The sequence below is a fragment of the Marmota flaviventris genome, chromosome 20 (assembly GCF_047511675.1).
Source record: "Marmota flaviventris isolate mMarFla1 chromosome 20, mMarFla1.hap1, whole genome shotgun sequence".
NCBI lineage: Eukaryota > Metazoa > Chordata > Mammalia > Rodentia > Sciuridae > Marmota > Marmota flaviventris.
The window spans coordinates 1,954,369-1,972,852 of NC_092517.1; the positions used below are offsets into that span (position 1 = coordinate 1,954,369).

At 53.7% G+C, this 18,484-nt stretch overlaps 1 protein-coding gene across 5 annotated transcripts in view; it reads left to right on the forward strand.

Moving 5' to 3' along the window:
* Positions 1–18,484, forward strand: part of Mitf (melanocyte inducing transcription factor) — a 182,437-nt gene that overhangs the window by 123,329 nt on the left and 40,624 nt on the right. The window contains exon 1 of one of the 5 annotated variants that reach the window (XM_071605884.1): positions 13,529–13,586. The exons of the other annotated variants lie outside the window; for them this stretch is intronic. Coding sequence (XP_071461985.1) covers positions 13,548–13,586 — 39 coding nt within the window. The 5' untranslated portion in view covers positions 13,529–13,547. Of the gene's footprint in view, positions 1–13,528; positions 13,587–18,484 lie in introns of those variants that run through there. 5 annotated transcript variants of the gene reach the window in all.

Below are 18,484 nucleotides of genomic sequence, written 5' to 3' on the forward strand. Positions count from 1 at the left end.
CCTGCCTTCTTCCTCACCGAGTTGGCCACTTTTTGTCTCTAGTCTAAGGTCCTGCTATCCCACTCTGACCCCCGAGGCTTGCAGTTTGTATACAATTTCCATTTTCTTTGTAGCAACAGGATACCTTGAGTGTTCTGTCTCAGTAGTAAGTTCTGGGTGATCTTGCCGTTTGTCCTTATGGGACAGTGCCTACCGCCTGAGACAGGACCGCAGCCGCCCGCCGTGAGTCCCGCCACACTCACCCCTTCACAATCGCTGCCACAGCTGTGAAATCCAACACACACACGCTGTGGGCCCAGCCTCTGAGCAGACCTGGTGCGTGTCCTGGGGAAGTGGCCTTTCTGGGCCTGTCTCTCCACTAGCATAACCCAGACCCCCACCACCTTGCTGTGACCCGAGTGTGACAGGAGCCCACCTGCAGGTCACAGCACTGTCATTTGTGATGAGATGAAGGTGGCAAAGGGCTTTAGAAACCCTTGAGGAAGCCTGGGGATTGGGGTCAGAAGGGCACACAGTGGTTGCCAGGGTGTGCATCATGCCTTCAGTTCCACCACGGCTTAAGTCACTGGTCTCTCCTTGAGGGTGACGCAGGCTACTCGGGAACACCTCTTTGATGGTTGCTGAGATGTGTCACCAATGAGACCGACTGTGCTTTGCTAGTTTATAACAGCAGCATGCATCCGGGCTCTGACCGCATTTCCGCCGCATTCGCCGCAGGCCTTTCAGGTAGGGATTGAGCCCAGGCTTGCCATCGATGACCGGGGTCAGCCAAGCCACCATCCCCTTCCCACCAACACCTTAAAATCCACATGAGATGTTTGATTCAGCTTTAATAAATCTCGAATGCCAAACTCTGTCTCTGATGCAGTTTGTGGTCACAGAATATTCTACAGCTTATGTTTTCCCCTTTTATGAAGCAGAAAAAAATCAGAGACTGAGGATGTTCCTGTTTGTAAGTTTGTTCACTGCTGTGTGTGCTCTGCCCTCTCCCTCAGTGTACGTGTCAATACTGACTCTCACTCTGTCCCTAGGAGGGGATCGTGCGCGTTGACTGTCTCTCTCTCAGGCTTTCCCTTCCCGTGGCCCTGTTCACCCTCCCTGTCTTCTTTACTGTGGGAAACTCTTTATATGGATGTAGTCCCTCCGTCCACTCCTCTTTCTTCCCTCCTTCCCTCCCGGGCACAAATCTGGGATCACGCAGTCCGCCTTGCAATCCCAGCTTCCTTACAGCACCTCGAGCAAGTGGCTGGGTCTGCAGTGAAGCCTCAGTTTCCTCACCTGTAAGTGGGCCCACCCTGGTCTGCCCCGCGAATCTCTCGAACGTTACTACTGAATGAGCAAGTCGCGTCAACACAGCCGAGTCCCTTCTGGTCCGTCTTCTGTGGCGTGCTGATGTTTGAAGTGGTCAGGGCAGGTTTGTGTCTGACCCAGACAAGGACCTCGGTGAAAACACATCTGGGGTCCTGCAGGCTGGGTGGGATTGGGCTGCAGGAAGCGCCTGGCCTTCCCTGTGCTCTGCTCCTTGGGGATGGGGGAGGCAGAGGAAGCAGCAGTAGACACTGGTCTCCCTCTTGTCCCTTGTGTTCATCAGGACAGCTGCATCTAGGATCCGATGTTCAAAACTCGATGACTGTTGGTGGCACTTGCCATCCACCATCTGCCTGTGGAGCGAGGAGGGAGTGGTGGGTCTGTGCCTCTGGGATGCTGGCTGCGATGACGGTGGAAATCGAGACAGCCCTCCTGCAGTTACAGTTTCCTGATTGTCATTCATGCCCTGGTCCCAAGGGCCCAGGGGCTTGCAGGGGACGGGCCCTAACCTGACTTTTTCCTGTGTGTCTGCTGCTCAACGGGTGTGTTTTGCAGAACATGATTTTTGAGGGTGGGGTAGGGGATTGAACTTGGGCACTCGACTGTTGAGCTGCATCCCCAGCCCTGTTTTGTATTTTGTTTAGAGACAGGGTCTCACCGAGTTGCTTCTTGCCTGGCTTTTTGTCGAGGTTGGCTTTGAATTCGCCATCCTCCTGCCTCAGCCTCCTGAGCCATTGGGATTCCAGGCGTGTGCCGCCGCCACACCCAGCAGCACATGATGTTTTGAAGGCTGGCTCAGAGGAGTCACCAGGAAGCAGCTGGGGCCTGCAGCAGAAGCACTGGTGCTGCTCCTGCGGTGGCTGCCCTGGAGTGCAGTCCTGAGGCCAGGGAATAGGGGACAGACCCATGCAGTAGGTGGCCACCACTGTGACCTCCAGGTACAGGGCGCTTCTCCAACACTGAAGGCACTGCTGCCTGAGGAGGTGCCCTGGGCACAGGACCATAGCTCGGGTCACGGTGCTGGGGTGATGGACATGAAGAACAAGTGGGGCTCCCCCAGAAGGTGGCATGAGAAAGTGAGGCCCGAGGAGCAGCGGCAGAGCACGCTTGGCACCAGGAGGCTGAGGTGCAAGGACGAAGAGGGCGAGGCCAGGAGTGCTGGGAGGAGCTGGGCGGGGCAGGGGTGGGGCAGGGGGCAGGGCAGAGCTGGGCGGGGCAGGGGTGGGGCAGGGGCAGAGGTGTGGGCAGGGGTGGGGCAGAGGCAGGGCAGGATGGGGGGTGCACCCTGCAGGGGTGTGGGCAGGGCAGGGGCGTGATCTGCAGCAGGTATTGGGGTCCACTGTGTGTTGTCTGTTCCCCTCTCAGGAAAGGCAAGGTTGGGGCCTTGGTCTATAGGAAGACAGTGGGTCAGGAGGCCTTCAGAATGGTTGAGGGGTAGGCAACAAAGGCCTCCTGTCCAGAGGTCCTAGAGGACCCAGAAGAAAGCCCTTGGGGGAAAAGCATGTGGGGTGAAGCAAAGGGAGCCGTGCGGACGAGGTGGGGAGGAGGGCAAGTGCTGGGGCGTCTGGCCCAGAAGGAAGGTGAACGTGGTGACCATGAGGGAACGGGTCCCCACCAGGAGTGGGCACAATGTCCCCAAGCCACATCCTGGCCTCCGCCTGCTTTTCTAGAGCTATTTTTAGGACACGGTCATGCCAATTCATTTTCTCAGGGGCTGGCGGTTACTTTGACCCCACAGGGCGGATTTCAGGAGGGCAGCAGAGAACTCTGGGCCCTGGGGCTGAGCGCGACTCCTCTTTGGGCCTTTGTGGGCAGAGGTCGCTGACTGTCAGAGGTGGTGCTCCTGGGAGTTGGACCTTGGGAGTGGAGATCTGTCTCCTGTTCACCTCTGTCCTGGGCATTCCACCTCGTGTCCGGTGCCTAGTAAGACCTCGAAAAGGAGCCTTCGTTGAAGTAATGAATAGATGAATGATTGGAGCCAAGTCTGTTTGATCCGCAGCCTGCGCTGTTTGTGCTGATTCTGTGCTCTTTACAGCCATTCTGTGCCAACTCTAACACAGATGGGGAGCGAGCGTTAACATGTGAAACAAGTTAAGCAAGTACCGGTAAGGTATGGGGCTTGGTCTTCATTTAAGGATAAGTGGCAAACAGTTTCCTGTGACCTTGTGGGACTCCTTGTTCATAGAGGAGAGAAAGTCTCATCGAATGCTCACAGCATTTGCAGTTTCTGTGGGCCCCAGACAGGAGAGGGACACAGCATCCTGTCCCTGGGGATGGGACTCAGAGGAGGCTTCTCTGTGTTCACCTGTCCTGGGATCTGAGGAGTGAGTGGACTCTGATTTGGCAAAGAGACGTGGGCAGAGTTTTGGGGGCAGGAGGAAGTGCGTGTGCAGAAGTTCCAGGAGCTCAGTGGGAGAGCGCTTGCCTCGCATGCATGAGGCCCCAAGTTCAATCCTCAGCATCACATTACAAAAAATAAATAAATAAAAATAAAGATATTTTTTAAAAAGTTTCTGTGGCAGGAGAAAGTAGTGACAGACACAAGGAAGTCTAGTCTTCCTGGAGGTAGGAGAGAAAGGGGTTTGGGTAAAGATTGGATCTGGAGAGACAGGAATCTTGTGACCAGAATGAGGAGAGTCTTTTCCTTGGAGAGTGAAGTCTGGAATGGAGCTGCAGTTCCTGACCTGGTTGTCAAGTCAGTGTTTCAGCCGGGGAAGGGTTTGTGTCATGAGAGACCCTGTGGCCTCGAAGCTCCGGAGCTCTCCAGTGGAGGACTGGACACAGGAGAGAGCCCCGTGAAGAGATGCGGGAGACCAGGACCAAGGCTGGGGCACTGATGTGGAGGAGAGCTTCGCTGGCCGGGGAGTGAGACATGGGAGGGCGCCCATGGGATTGGCCCTTGGCCTGGGCACTGAAGGAGCAGAAGCGATGGCTGCAGGAGGCTCAGTTTTGTTGAGCAGTCTGGGAGAGGAAATAGGGACGAGCGCGTCCCGTTCCTCATTGAGAAGTAGCCATCGAGCGCCTGTACATTAGGAGTGTGCCGTGAGCGGAACACACAGAGCCCTGTTCTCCTGGAGCTTACGCCGAGTAGTGAGATGAACACCTGGCCATGCAGTCTCCCCAACACACATGGAAAGTGGGTGGACGGGGAAGTCCATCGCAGGGGCGAAGAGGCACAGAGGTGGTCCTGTGGAACTGCAGCAGAGCAGGACAGGGAGGTGTTCTCTCACGGAGCAGGGTGAGCCCAGGGGAAACTCGGGCACAGGAGGCTCACGGGAGGCCAGACCACAATACACAGATCTGCAGACCGCCTTGAGGACCCTCCTCCATCCCAGGAGCAGTGGGAAGCCATGCAGAGCTGAGGCTGGGTGGCCAGCTCGGGCGTTAAGAAGTGTGTCCTGGTGTTTGTGGAGAGCGGGCGCCTGTTACCTCTCGGACCTGGCCTGGGCAGGCAGCCCTGAGAAGGGTCTCATCTCAGGGACCGTGGCTCCCCCTGCAGAGAGTGGCTTCATCTCTGCTCTTTAAGAATGGCCAGCTCGCGTGCAGCCGTACCTGGGCAGAGGAACATGAGCGAGTCCCCTGAAGCCTCCTTGGGGAACGTTCCTGGGGGCTCCTGTCCTCCTGGGACGGTGAGAGTTGTTACTTCAGGAGGGAAGACTTTCTGGACCTGCCACAGAAGGTGGAGGGGGACCCACAGATGGCTCCTAGAGGAGTCTTTTTCCAGCCACTGACTTGGGGCATAGCAGCCTCTGGGTGTGACGCTCCTGGGATCGGCCAGGGTCCCCCCTGCAAGGCCGAGTGTTCCGGAGCGCCCCCTCCCACGCTCTAGGAGCCCGTTCCTCGACTGTCTGCCTCCGCAGGCTCCTGTCTTCAGATTCCATGGCCCAGACACTCTTGCCGTGAGGGGCATGCATGAGTCCCTCCCCAGGGGTTGCGTATGAACAGGACCCAGCCACTGCCAAGGGGCAGGGGAGGGGAGAGTGGTGGACTTCCACAGAAGCCGTCGGGGGCACCAAAGCTGGAAGCAGCCACCTCCTCTGCCACCGCGTCTCAGAGGCCCCCACGCAGCCCGTTTATTTTGGCCTCACTAATAGCCTTCCTTCCTCCATGGAGCTACAATTAGTGATGCTTCCTGTCCTTCTGCTCACACTCCCCCGTTCCTAACCCCTCCCCGCCCCTTTTTCGAGAGAGCCTCCTTAATTAGTTCTGCATGAAATGCGGGGTGCTCGTCCCCGCGCCCCTTCCTTCCCGGCCCTGCTTAACTGACACCTCCCACATCGCTGTGCTCATCTGGTTGACTCATGAGGTGGCGCTGGCTGGCACCTGGCAAACCAGTGACCTGCTTTACCCCCTGGAGTTGACAGAAGTGGAGGAGCAGAGGGGGAGGGACACAGCCGGCGGCCTTCCCTCCTCGGAGTGGGGAGCGTGGGGGAGGGATGAGGGGGAGGTCCCACCTGACGACCTGGGGACGGGGTCACTGGGTGACCGAGGACAGCAGCCACAGGATTGGGATGACGGACGCAGGCCAGCGCTGCCCAGGGAAGATGGACCCGTGGACAGAGGCGGTGTGGTGGGGCCAGGTTCGCCTTAGGAACTGCTTGTGAAATTCCCGAGTGTGTCACCTGCTGAACTTACCAGATGTACTGGGGACAGTCACACTCAGGAAAAATGGGCTTAAAATACATCACACACCAGAGGCAACCGTTTGTGCATTCCCCCAGAGACATTGTTTTCAATCAAAACCACAGCAAAACCCAACCAAAACCCCAAGGCAGGTGAGAAGTGCATGAGGGCCACTGAGCTCTGAAGGTTGTCCCACTTGACTTTCCATAGCCAGCCCCTGGGCTCAGCTACAGTTTCAAGTAGCATACTCCTTTGGCTTTTTAGCCAAAATTCCCCCCCAAATGAACCAATGTGATTTTTAAAAAATAATCCGATATCAGACTGCCTCTATGTATATTAAAATTTGTGGTACTCAGAGTGTTTTTTTTTTCTAAATGCAAATCGTGTATGATTGATAAGGTCAGTGCTTGGGGGTCTTTAAAAAATTACATAGTTGTTGTTGTTGTTGTTATTTTTGTAGCAGGAATTTAACCCACAGGTGCTTTACCCCTGAGCCACATCCCCAGCCCTTTTTTATTTTTTTTTATTTAGAGACAGGGTCTCACTAAGTTGCTTAGGGCCTTACTGCATTGCTGAGGCTGGCTTTGAGCTTGCGATCCTCCTGCCTCAGCCTCCCGAGCTGCTGGGACCACAGGCGGACACTTCTGCCCCTGGCTACGTTACATTTTGTAGCCGTTTTGACTGTCTCTTTTGCCAGGGTTTAGATGAGTCTTGGCCTGAGGACCTGGGCTGTGGCCATGATCCTGCTGACCCTGTCTTCTGCTGGTTGTCCACCTACCCCAGCCCAGCCATCCTGTTTTCTTTGAGATGCGTTGGTCAGAGGCCATGGAGAGTGAGTGGAGTCTGAGACCCTGGAGCTTGCTATTGCTTTTTATTTTTTTCTGTATGGCCCACGGTCAAATAATGAGCTTGGGACAGAACGATAGGTCCTACCCTGCAAGGAACACGCTTCTGCCTACGTTGTCACCAGACGGGGAGAGTCATGGGTCCCGTCCACTCTGAAAACAGGCTTTTAGAACATCCTCCCCTCTCCAGTTCCGAGGTCCCTGGCACCACATGGGCAGGACCTGGAGCTTCTGCGACACCATTGGGGGTGTGGCTTCCCATCCTGTCCCCAAGTGTCCAGTGGTGCTCATCCGGTCTTGTGTCCCCCTCACAAGTGGTGGACAGACCGGGACTCCCTCATCTCCGCCTGTGTGGGAGCTACAGAGGGACCTGGAGCCCGCCGCCAGGCTGCATGGTGGGCAGGAGCTGGCAGGGGTGTGCTTTGGTGGGACTTGACCTGCAGCCTCTGTCCCAGCGTGGTAGAGAGGGGCTTTATTTCTCCATTGTCTCCACGATTGGTGGAAAGAAAAGCACAGGTGGCCGCCCGGGAACTGAGACGTCTTACGTCAGAGTCCTTAAACACTTCCTGTTCCGAGGCGGTTCCTGGGCTGTCCCCTGTGATGGATGGTCATCTCTCTGGTGCTTCCTCCCTGGTGTTGTTTGCATGAATTCAGAGGCCATGAGAGCACGCTCCACGTGTTTGTACTCAGAGCTCAGTTTGAGCGTCGCGGTGACATAGACCTTGCCTGTCTGGTTTTCCCTGGGAGCTCGGCCTCTGGAAGAATACAGACACACACTCCGGGCTCTTTAAACAACTGTGGGATGAAGCTGCCCGCGTGACTCTCCCCACACCCCTTGATCTTCCTGAGAGAGTGCCCCAGCTCTCCAGGGGGCTCTGGGGACACTGGGCTTTTCCTCCCCGGGAATGGTTAAACAGAGAGCTCTTAGGTTATTTTGGTATAAAATTGGTCCCTTTGAAAAACCCGCCTGAGGCTCTTAAAAAAAATATATATGTGTTTCTGGTTTGATCTTCAGACAAAAATATACTTTAATTACTGTGCAGTCTTTAGTTACACCCATAACCTCTGGGACACTGACGTGGTGACACATGCAGTTCTTTGTCTCTGACGAGTTATTGATTCTCCTTTCGACTTGGCCATCGGCAGTTCCTGATGGGTAGTTGGAATGGCCTCTGGCACACTTTGATGGATACTTTTTTTTTTTTAAATAAATTGCAGGAAGCACAAATTCAAATGGATTTGATTCTGAAATCTAAAGTAAAGTTTTTGATTAACAAAGTTATACAAGAATTGTATGAATGCAATAATGACATTTTCTATCATATTTTAATTCCTTCCAATTTTGTTTGTGGACATCTTAAGCTGTGGGTTTAGTCTTCAAAGAACTGAGGACCCGGATTCCCCTTTGAAGTTGACCACCTTTTGTGGGTTTTAGTTTCAGTTATTATGAAGCCATAGAGATGAAATTTAATGTGTATAGTAATGGTGATTGAGAAGAGCAATATTCAAGCTTGGTGATCTTTGGAATATCCTGGTGAGCTTTTACGAATAGATGTAGCTAGGCTCAGACCTAGGGGAGTGGTGGTGGGCTTGCCACATCTATTTTAAATGTTATTTTATTTTATTATTTTGGTACTGGGAATTAAACTCAGGAGCACTGGACCACTGAGCCCCATCCCCAGCCCTATTTTGTATTTTATTTAGAGACAGGGTCTCACTGGGTTGCTTAGCACCTTGCTTTTGCTGAGGCTGGCTTTGAACTCGCCATCTTCCTGCTTCAGCTTTCTGAGCCACTGGGATTACAGGTGTGAGCCACCGCGCCCGGCTGCCACACATATTTTAAAATAATTCCCAGGTGGTTTCAGATGGTTTACAGAGTCACTGGGCCCAAGGATCCAAAGTCATGGCTGATTTGTCTGTTGACCTATTGATTGGACTCTGTCCTGGGACCTGAGTCCTGCTTCCTAGCCTGATTTTGCTGAGGGATGGAGGGTACACAGGAGGTGGACCGGAAGCCTTGAGCCTAGCACATCTTGGGTGCAGTAGAAATGTCGTGGATGAGGTGGCAGTGAGATCTGGCTTCTCTAAGGACACCTGGTTTACTTTTCTGCCAGGCAGGCTTGTCCCTGGGGGCTTTGCTCCTGAACTTGGCCTTTTATAAAAACATCAGCGATGAGCAGGAGCATGTGGTGGAGTTGCCAACCCCCGTTTCCCCTGCAGGTGGAATGCAGAAACTCGGCCCGCTCAGGTTCATGCCTTCTCCTCTGCCCTGGTTGGGCAGCTGTCCTGGCAGCCACGGGGCTGTGGACTCACATCACCTGGGTTCTGATGTGCTGTCCCCAGGTGACCCAATGTGACTTTGGAAACAAACTCACCCCCGCCTTCCCCAAGAGTCTGAATTTCCACCTGGAAAAAGGCGATACTAGTACTGGTGGCTGTCAGAGGAGCACGTGACGTACCGTATGCTCCTGGCCTGTCACCTGCTGCTGTTACTGTCATTGCCCCCAGGTCTCTGGGAACAACCCCCAGGTTCATTGATGCCTGCCTTCGCACTCGATGGAATCTTTCTTACTCGTTCATTTCACGAATGTGTGTCGTGGGCCAAGAAAGGCCCTGAGGACACTTAGTGGACAGACAGACAAACTAATGATGCCTTAAAGAATTGGCGGCTGATTTCATCAGTTGCGCCATGCACCCTGCTGGTGATGGGAGGAGGACCCGAAGGCACATCGTGTTCAGATCTGGGCATCGGCCCCGCCCGGGGGCTGCGCAGGGAGGGCACCTGCAGGGCTGTTGGGAGTTTGCTCTGAGGGTCTTCTCCTGGTCTGTCCTCTGTCCCCACAGGCACTCGGCCACGTCCTGTCCAATCAGTGAGGCCCACTGGTCACTGCCTCCGGGGACATTCTCTGCTGCTTCCCCTCCCCCTCCCTCCACGCCTGCCGCCCCCTTCCCAGGACTTTCCTGGGGTTCCACTCTCGTCCCAGTCAACTTAGTCTATTCCCAGTGGCAGTCGCCCCATAGACTGTGGGTATCATGAGAGGGGACCATGCACTTCCACACCATGCGTGCCCCGCCTCTGGGGACAGTCCCAGCGTGTGGAGCAGAGATCTCACTCGGTATGCTGTCTCCCCCCCCTCCCTTCTCCGTCAGGTGGGGGTAAGGTGCGCTCACCTCAGGGCTGGTGGAGGACGCGGGACGATGCTCTCAGGTGCAAAGGTGGGCACGAGTGCTGCTAGTGTGGTTCCGACGCCCGCCGGCTGTGTTTGTAAAGGCAGCTCTGCGGTGGCCTAGGTGACAGGTGGCAGCTGCACCTGTGGGGGTGCCTTCTTATGTTCATGGCACGGTTGGGTCAGTGTCATTCCACGGTTCCTCCCCTTCCCGTCCCTCCTCCTTCCCTGTCCTCTGCTCCGCTGACCTCTATTTCCAGGGGAGTCCCCCTTTCCCACCCTGTTTTTCTCTAGTTTCTGCATCTAAGAGAAACCACCCACCCTTGGCTCTCTGGGCTCGTTCCCTTAGCCCCCCCCCCCGTGTCCTCCAGCAGTGGGCCCTACCTCCGTGTCCACCTGTAGAGACCCTTGGCACAGCGGAGGAGGGGGCGTAGTGAGCACTGGAGGGCAGAGCGGGGTGAGGGAGGAGGCAGAGGAGGGAGGGTGAGGTGGAGGTGCTGGGGACTGAGTAGGAGCGAATCACGTGCCGTGCGTGTGTGAGTACATCCAGGTGGACCCCACCGTCGTGTCTGACCACAAGGTGGTAACAGAAGCATTAAGAAGGAAAGCGTCCCATCTCCTGCGTTCTGGCACAGCCGTGAAGCGATCACCAGTCAAGGTGAGGAAGGTATTCTTGTACTGATACCTCTCGAGACCCCTCTTCCCCCAAGCTCAGCTTTTCCCTGGTCTCCAAGCAACAACCGATCGGGTCGGTACCATCTAGACTGGTCTATGTGTCTGTGTCTTGGTGAGTTGGGACGCAGTGTGTGGTGCTGGAGGAGGGTCTGCGGCTCGCTGTCTGTGCAGTGGATCTGAGAGTCGCTGGTTCCTGGCCCAGGGCCAGTACCCTTCCCTTATGTTGCCAAGTAGCACTCTGGTGGACGTGCCAGAGTTGGTTGTCCGTCCACCTCCTGCTGGACACTTGGGGTGACATCCAGTCTTGGAATATGATAAATTAAGCTCCTGAGCACACTGGTGCAGGTCTTTGTGTGGATGCGTATTTAGGTTCTTTGGGTGGATACCTGGGAGTGGGAGAGCTGAGTCATGCAGCAGGTACCTGGTGACTTTTAGGACAGCGCCAGGCGGTTCTCCGGGGCAGTCTGACCATCCTGTAGCTTCCCCAGCCAAGTGGGAGAGTCCATTTCCTTTCTTCCTCTGCTGCTGACGGTCTTTCCATTTTCTGAGAGTTGGTATGTTGATGGTTGTAGAACACAATCTCGTGGTGGTTTTAGTTTGCTTTTCTCTTATGGCGGATGAGGGAGAACATCTTCTGAAGGGCCTGTTTGCCATCTATGTATCTATCTATCTATCTTTTGCCAAAGTGCTTGTGCCGACCATTTGCCCATGTATGTATATTTTTAAACTGAGTTGTCTTATTGTATCCTGGGAGCTCTTTATTTGTTCTGGATCTATCTGGATCTAGGCTTTGCAAACATTTTCTCTCAGTCTGTGGTTTTTTTTTCTCTTTCTTTTAATAGGGTCTTTGGAAGAGAGTAAGTTTTTTAATAGGGTCTTTGGAAGAGGGTGAATTTTTTAATAGGGTCTTTGGAAGAGAGTAAGTTTTTTATTTTGGTGAAGTCCAATTTATTTATTTATGAGCCACTGCTGGTGCCAGGTGAACTCTTTGTCTACACCAAGGTCAGAGGGTTTTCTCATGTTCTACTCTAGGAGTTTTATAGTTTCAGGTTTTATGACTCGCTTTGGATTGATTTTTGCATATGACGTAAGGTATGGGTTGAAGTTTGTTTTTCACGTGTGGATATCCGGTTGTTCCCACATGAATTGTTGAGAAGACCGTCTTCTCTCCACGCACTGTCCTGGTCCTCTGCATGGGGCCGTTTCTGGACCACTGTCTATTTATCTGCGCTGACACCAACTCCACACTGTCCTGATGCAGTGGCCTTCTAGCAAGCCCCGAGGTTGGTGGCATCTGCCTTCCAACTTGCAGCTGGCTATTTTCTGTAGTGCAATGTAATGATAATGGATTGGTGTATGGCAGCAGCTTTTGAAGGGATAGGTCTGAGCCTTGCTTCGTTGGTCTGGCTAGCAAACACACGATTTTGCTTTACTCATGTTTTGTTTCTCTTAAGGTAAAGTATCTGAGGCATTCCAGAATTTCCCCAGTAGCCAAGGAGCAAGTCATGGGCAAGGCCACCTGTCTCTCCTTTTCTCAGTCTTATTTTATGTGATTTGATGCCACGGGGACTTAACACTGAAGCCTTGGCACTGGACTGGTTAGACCAGGGCAGACTCGGCTGTGGCTGTGGAGTCCACCCAGGAGGAGGGTGGTGGTGGGTTTCTGTTGGCCTGCTTTATAGGAGGCCCCACAGCAGGCCGTCTAGGAGGGAGGCTGGCTTCCTGTAGACTGTTGGGTGTCGTGCAGCAGGCGCTGAGGACGCCTCCCTTTTCCACCTCCTTCCCTGGCCACACGTGCCAATGAGCACTGGTCACTGTGCCAAATGCCCTACACAATGGCCCCCTTTGGTTTCCACGTGTCAAAGCGTGGCAGGCACCTCTACGCCTGGTTTCCTTGAAGAGAGGACGAACCCCTCGCCCGCGGCCACCCAGTTGGGGCATTCGAGCTAGCCTGTGAGCCCTTCCTGCTTCCCTCCACTGCCCGACCCCCTCGGCTCCGCAGGGCACCATCAGACGCTGAGCACTGAGGGCGGGAGGGACTCGGACTTCAAGTGGAGCTCAGCCAGTCCGTCTGCCTCTGGCATCCCTGCTGTTGGCGTCTGTCACCTTCCTGTGCATGGTCCGTTCTGAACCTCTGGGTGAAGAAGCCGGTGGTCTTCAGAGAGGGGGTTCCATCTGCGTGAGGCGACAAGCGAGTCACGTGTGCCCTGAGTGTTCGCTGCAGGTCTGTTGGGCGTCTGTGCTGGAGGCCGTTCTGGGTGCTGGGATACTGTGGCAGTCAGTGAAGGGCAAAGACAAGGGCATCTCTCACAAAGAGAGAGCCGGGAAGTGCACCCAACCAAAGGCCCCCATTCTTTGTTTCCCCTATTTTTTTTTTTTTTTTTGCAGGGGTCTCTGGTATTTGCCCACTCGCCCTGCTCTGCTTCTCCCTGTGGCCTTGGCGTAGAATCCAGGCTGGACACGAGGCACGGTGATCACAGAAATGCCTCCACAGTGTTTGGTTGTGTCACCCAAATAACTCTGGGGTTTCCACTGAATTTTCTACCAGTTTAAGCAGTGAGGGAACATTCCAGAAGGAACCGTGACCTCCTTGGGTGGAGGAGCACCGTCTCTCCAGAGTGGACTGGTGAAGACAGTGGTTCTGCGTGTGCTTTCGTGGTGAAGTGGGAAACGACATCTGCCCTCCCATCACGAATCCCTCCTCCATCTGTACCCAGGTTTCCAACTAGGGTTTCCTCTTTACCCCCTCCTCATTCCCGTGGACATTAATAAACAACAGAGATCATCACTCTCAAACGTCACATGAAAATAATGTAAATAATATCAACATAAAATAATGGTGGATATTTTTGTTGTCCCATGTATGCACGGGGGCTGGTTCCTTCTCATGAGGATGTGGGAACAGGAGCTCAGAGCCCAGCTGCCAATCATGCAGGTTCCTGCAGGTTCCTGGAAGACAGTCTGGCAGGTATGTTGGAGCTTTATGGTTATATATATATACACACACACAGGAGATTGAACTCAGGGGCATTTAGTGATGAGCCACATTCCAGTCCTTTTTCATATTTTATTTGACACAGGTTTTCCTGAGTTGTTTAGGGCCCCACTAAGTTGCTGAGGCTGGATTTGAACTCACGATCCTCTTGCCTGAGTCGCTGGGATTATAGGCGTGTGCCACTGCGCCGGTGGTTTTCTGTGCTTTTGTCTGGTAATTCCACTTAGGGTTATTTATTTTTCTCTAGAGGAGCAGAGAAGAAGCACCTCTCTGAGAACCTCTGTTCCCGCGTGAACACAGTTTCATAAGATGTGTGTCCGAGTTAGCTCCTTTACACCATCAGTTCTGCTTTTAAACTGAGATTGTTTCCTTGGTACTATTTGTGTACTATGAAACAAGTCCTTAGAAAACAAGGCTGGCGATGGGATGTGATGATTTCCTTTGCCAGCTGCTAAATTCTGTTAGGGTTTCTAATCACTCTTTTGAGAGAAGATTATCAATTAGAAACACAAAGTTGAAAGACAGGTGATCAATGGAATAGAAGTACTGACGACATAAATCACAGGCCTGAGGTCAGTACCCAGAAAGAGCTCCTGGTTATCCATCGTGATGGGAGAGGAAGGTAGATGGGAGAGGAAGCCAGGGATGCAGCGGGCCGTTGGTACAAGGCCGACCTGATTTGTCTTGACGAAACTGCAAACTGAAGCGATAAGTACATGCTGTTAAAGTAGGTGGCTAAACATGCTGGTCGACCCCAGTGAAGCCTCACACTTGGCTGTGGGGAACCGAGATTGTACCAACCCTTTGGGGAACAGCTTGGCGACGTTCGGTAGGACTTTGGTTGTGTGTAGCCTGTTAGCAACGCTCCACTTCACAGTGTATACACCAAGGAGACCAAGGGAGGCCCAGGGATGTTCTCAACAGCACCGTGTGTGAGGGCAGCGCGTTGCAGTCGGCCCACGCGCCCATGAGCAGGGAGCAGACCGGGTAGAGCCGCAGAGGAAGTAAGTGAACTAGACCTGCGTGGAGGTCGCGGCAGAGGGCAGCCCGCAGGGCGCCAACACAGGACCAAGAAGGCAAGCAGCGTCAAGCCTGCCGCCCATCAACATGGGATTTTTAAAGAAAATCACACGTGTTAGTCAACTTTTTGTCACTGTGACCACGATACCCAGCAAGAAGAACCTAGAGGAGGGAAACATTCAGTCCTAGCTTGGCTGACTCCTGCTCTGGGCTGGGATGAGGCAGAGCATCATGGCAGAAGGGCGTGGAGGAGGAGCACAGCTCAGGACATGGCAGCCGGGCAGCAGAGAGAGGGAAGCGGACAGGGCCACAGGCAGACGCACCTTCCAGGGCTCACGCCCAGTGACCCGCCTCCTCAGCCACGCCCCACTGCTCCGGGACCACCCAGTCGGTCCATGCAGACTAGGATGGACGGTCAGGCTCCGGCTGTCACAGCCCACTGGGCTCACCTCGGGATGTCCTGCCTCTACAGGAGCCTTGGGGACCCCTCACCCCAGACCAGAGCATCACGTGTAGTCCTTCACAGATGCTGGGCTGAAGATGGCCGTGGACATGGCTGGACTCCAGCAGCAAGCTCTGGGTAGAAGCTCCTGGCGGGGAAGGGGCGCATGCTTGGAGAGGGGGCCCCGGGGCTCCTGCTCTTTAATGTTCAGTCCACGGCAAACATGGCGGCAGTTCAGCTTTTTTGTTCTCAGGGACAGGAAGATGTCTTCTTCTTGTGTGTAAATTTTAAAGCTTAAAAAAGGTAGGAGCAATTTAAAAAAAAGGAGGGACTCCCGGAGTGTCATCAAAGGCTGCTGCCACCTGCTGGCGCAGTCAGCTTCTCCGCGAGGTCAGCTTCTCCCCATCCAACTGCCCAGGGTCTTCCCATTGTCTGCCCCGTTGCTGTTTCCCCGACTCTGGAGACATCTTCTAGAGGGCATCTTGCCTCTGATTTCTTGACAGTCCATCCCTACTCCATGTCCAAGGCAGTGTGGCAACTATTACAAAAGCCATTCCCAGGAATGCTGGTCAGCTGCACAGACCTGTTGGACCCCGTGCTGGGGAAAATGTGTCACTGGGCACTGGCATCCTCTGCTGGTAGCAACAGAGGGAGACGGCTTTTAATATTGGGAAGACAAATGAAGACCCAAGTAATAGTGTCCTTTATCTAACCTGGGCAATTGAGGTGCCTCATGAGGATACTATTGTCCCATAACAGTGAGCAGGTGGCTCTTAAAGTTTTTAAAGCATGAAATTCAGCTTCATCAGGCTCTCGTCTCAGAATGACATTCTCCTCTCTTGGTAGATGTTGAAGTCAGCTGCAGAGTTTACAAGCATGTTCTTTTAGAATTAAAGGACGTTCTCACAACAGGAAGACACAGTGCTGGATTAGCCAGTAAGTCTGTCAGCCCACCATTTTGGATTGTAGGACTTGCTGTCTCCTGTAAGACTGTGGTACCCTCCCTGGTTCATTTGACGTGTGTTTGTCCCATGTCTAGTGCATGTCAGGGGCTGTTCCAATAGGACCCAAGAATAAGGGCATGTGCCCATTGTCGAGGGGTTTTTAGCAAGCAGGTGGTTTGGTAGCCTGCAAATGGATGGGCACAACGTGCCTGAGAAGCCACAGTGGGCTGCTTCTGGAATAATGAGCAAAAAGGGTCTCGTGTGTGCACATGTTAAGTTATTGGCTTTTAGGTTGGTGTGCTGGCTTGATGACTCGGTGAGGAAAAGCCTATGGTGTTGTTTACCATCCCTGATTTTGATAGATGGGGATATTGGCTTGATACAGCTTCTGCCATGTGCTATTTTGGTGTTATTTGCCTGTAAAATCAACCTTAGTTGGAATTCTGCTCTTAGGTGGTTGGTGTCATACTGTGATGCACAACAGGCATTGTTGGGCAAAGGAGAGGGTTGGGGGGATGCACAGGAGGATTGGGGGATGCACAGGAGGGTTGGGGGATGCATAGGAGGATAGGGAGATGCACAGGAGGGTTGGGGAGATGCACAGGAGGGTTGGGGGTATGCACAGGAGATTAGGGGGATGCACAGGAGGGTTGGGGGATGCACAGGAGGGTTGGGGAGATGCACAGGAGGGTTTGGAGGATGCACAGGAGGGTTGGGGTGATGCACAGGAGAGTTGAGGGGATTCTCAGGAGGGTTGGAGGGATGCATAGGAGATTAGATGGATGCATAGGAGGGTTAGGGGATGCACAGGAGATTAGGGGGATGAACAGGAGGGTTAGGGGATGCACAAGAGGGTTAGGGGGATGCACAGGAGATTAGGGGGATGCATAGGAGGGTTGGTTGATGCACAGGAGGGTTCGGGGATGCACAGGAGGTTAGGGGGATGCACAGGAGAGTTGGGGGATGCACAAGAGGGTTAGGGGGATGCACAGGAGATAAGGGGGATGCACAGGAGGGTTAGGGGGATGCACAGGAGGGTTGAGGGATGCACAGGAAGGTTGGGGGGATGCACAGGAGGGTTAGGGGGATGCACAGGAGGGTTGAGGGATGCACAGGAAGGTTGGGGGGATGCACAGGATGTTAGGGGGATGCACAGGAGGGTTGAGGGATGCACAGGAGGGTTAGGGGATGCACAGGAGGGTTGGGGGAATGCGTAGGAGGGCTTAGGGGACCCAGGTTTCTCAGCGTGGTCCCCTTATCTAATATTTCTCTATTCTTCCAGTGGCATGCTTTTCCTTAGTCATTTCTATTATTTCAAAAAAGCCATCCCCCCTGCCTTCCCTCTCCACTATCCGTGTGTTTTTGACAAGGGCTTGCCTTCCTGAGCAGAGTCATTGATAGAGGTCTAACCCCCATCCCACACTGCTTCGTCCGGGGAGAGGAAGGGAACTGTCATTTGGGGCCACCCTTCAGGCCCTCTGTGGGGTGCAAGTTAGAAGACGCCTGTGTTCTGAGGAAGCCTCAGCTTGGCCGTTGAAACCACTTGTCATCTTGCTGGAAGTCTGAGTCTGTTTAAGGTCATTTCTGCACTTATCTGGCATGGCTATCATTTGAGATGGAAATTTGGGGCAGAGGATATTGGTTTCATGCTGTTGCTACCCCTTTAGCTTTTTTGTTTTTCTGAGTGGTTGGTAGTTTAAAAAACACCATGTGGGGCAGGGTCTTGCTGAGAGTTTGGGAGAGAGCAAAGAGCTGATGTGCACCGTTGTCTGTACCTGCAGCATGGTGATGGGAGTGTCGGCACATGTCAGTGTTGCTTCCAGGACAGTGGTGCCCCCTCTGACTCTTTCCTCAAGAGGTAGAGACTTTCACCTGATCTGCTCAGATCTGGGCGGCGCACTCCCAGGGCTGGTCAGAACAATGAAGGGTCACCCGCAGTAGGACTCTCGAGTGCTTTTGGATCACTGGAATTGGGCACTTGGGTTCCGCGTGTCGGGGGCATGGCGTGTGCTTATTGTGTGGAGTTGCTGTGTCTTGGTTTCCCAGCCGCAGGCTCCCTGTCCACCATAGAGCACCCCAGCGGATGTGCTGCAGCCCTGAGTTTTGTATCAGGTTATTTCCAGCGGTGACAGCATTTTCCCTCCTTCCAATTAACAAAAAAAAAAAAAAAAAAAAAGTTTCCTTTGCAATCCAGACAAGACATGAAATAAGTGTCACCTCACCAGGAGGCCCAGATACAAGGAGGAGGCTCATCCTGGGCTCCTGAGGTGTCTGTACCACTGCTGGGGCCAGATGAGTTTTTGTGCCTTTTCTGAAATCTGCTACTAGGAGTGGGGTGGGGGATTGGCGTCGGTCTTTTAGGGCAGGACTGTTGCCAGGGACTGTCTCCTGCCCAGCAGCATGTTTAGCACCCCCAGGCCTCTCCCCCCAGATGCCAGCAGCAGCCCTCTGGCCCCACCCGGTGT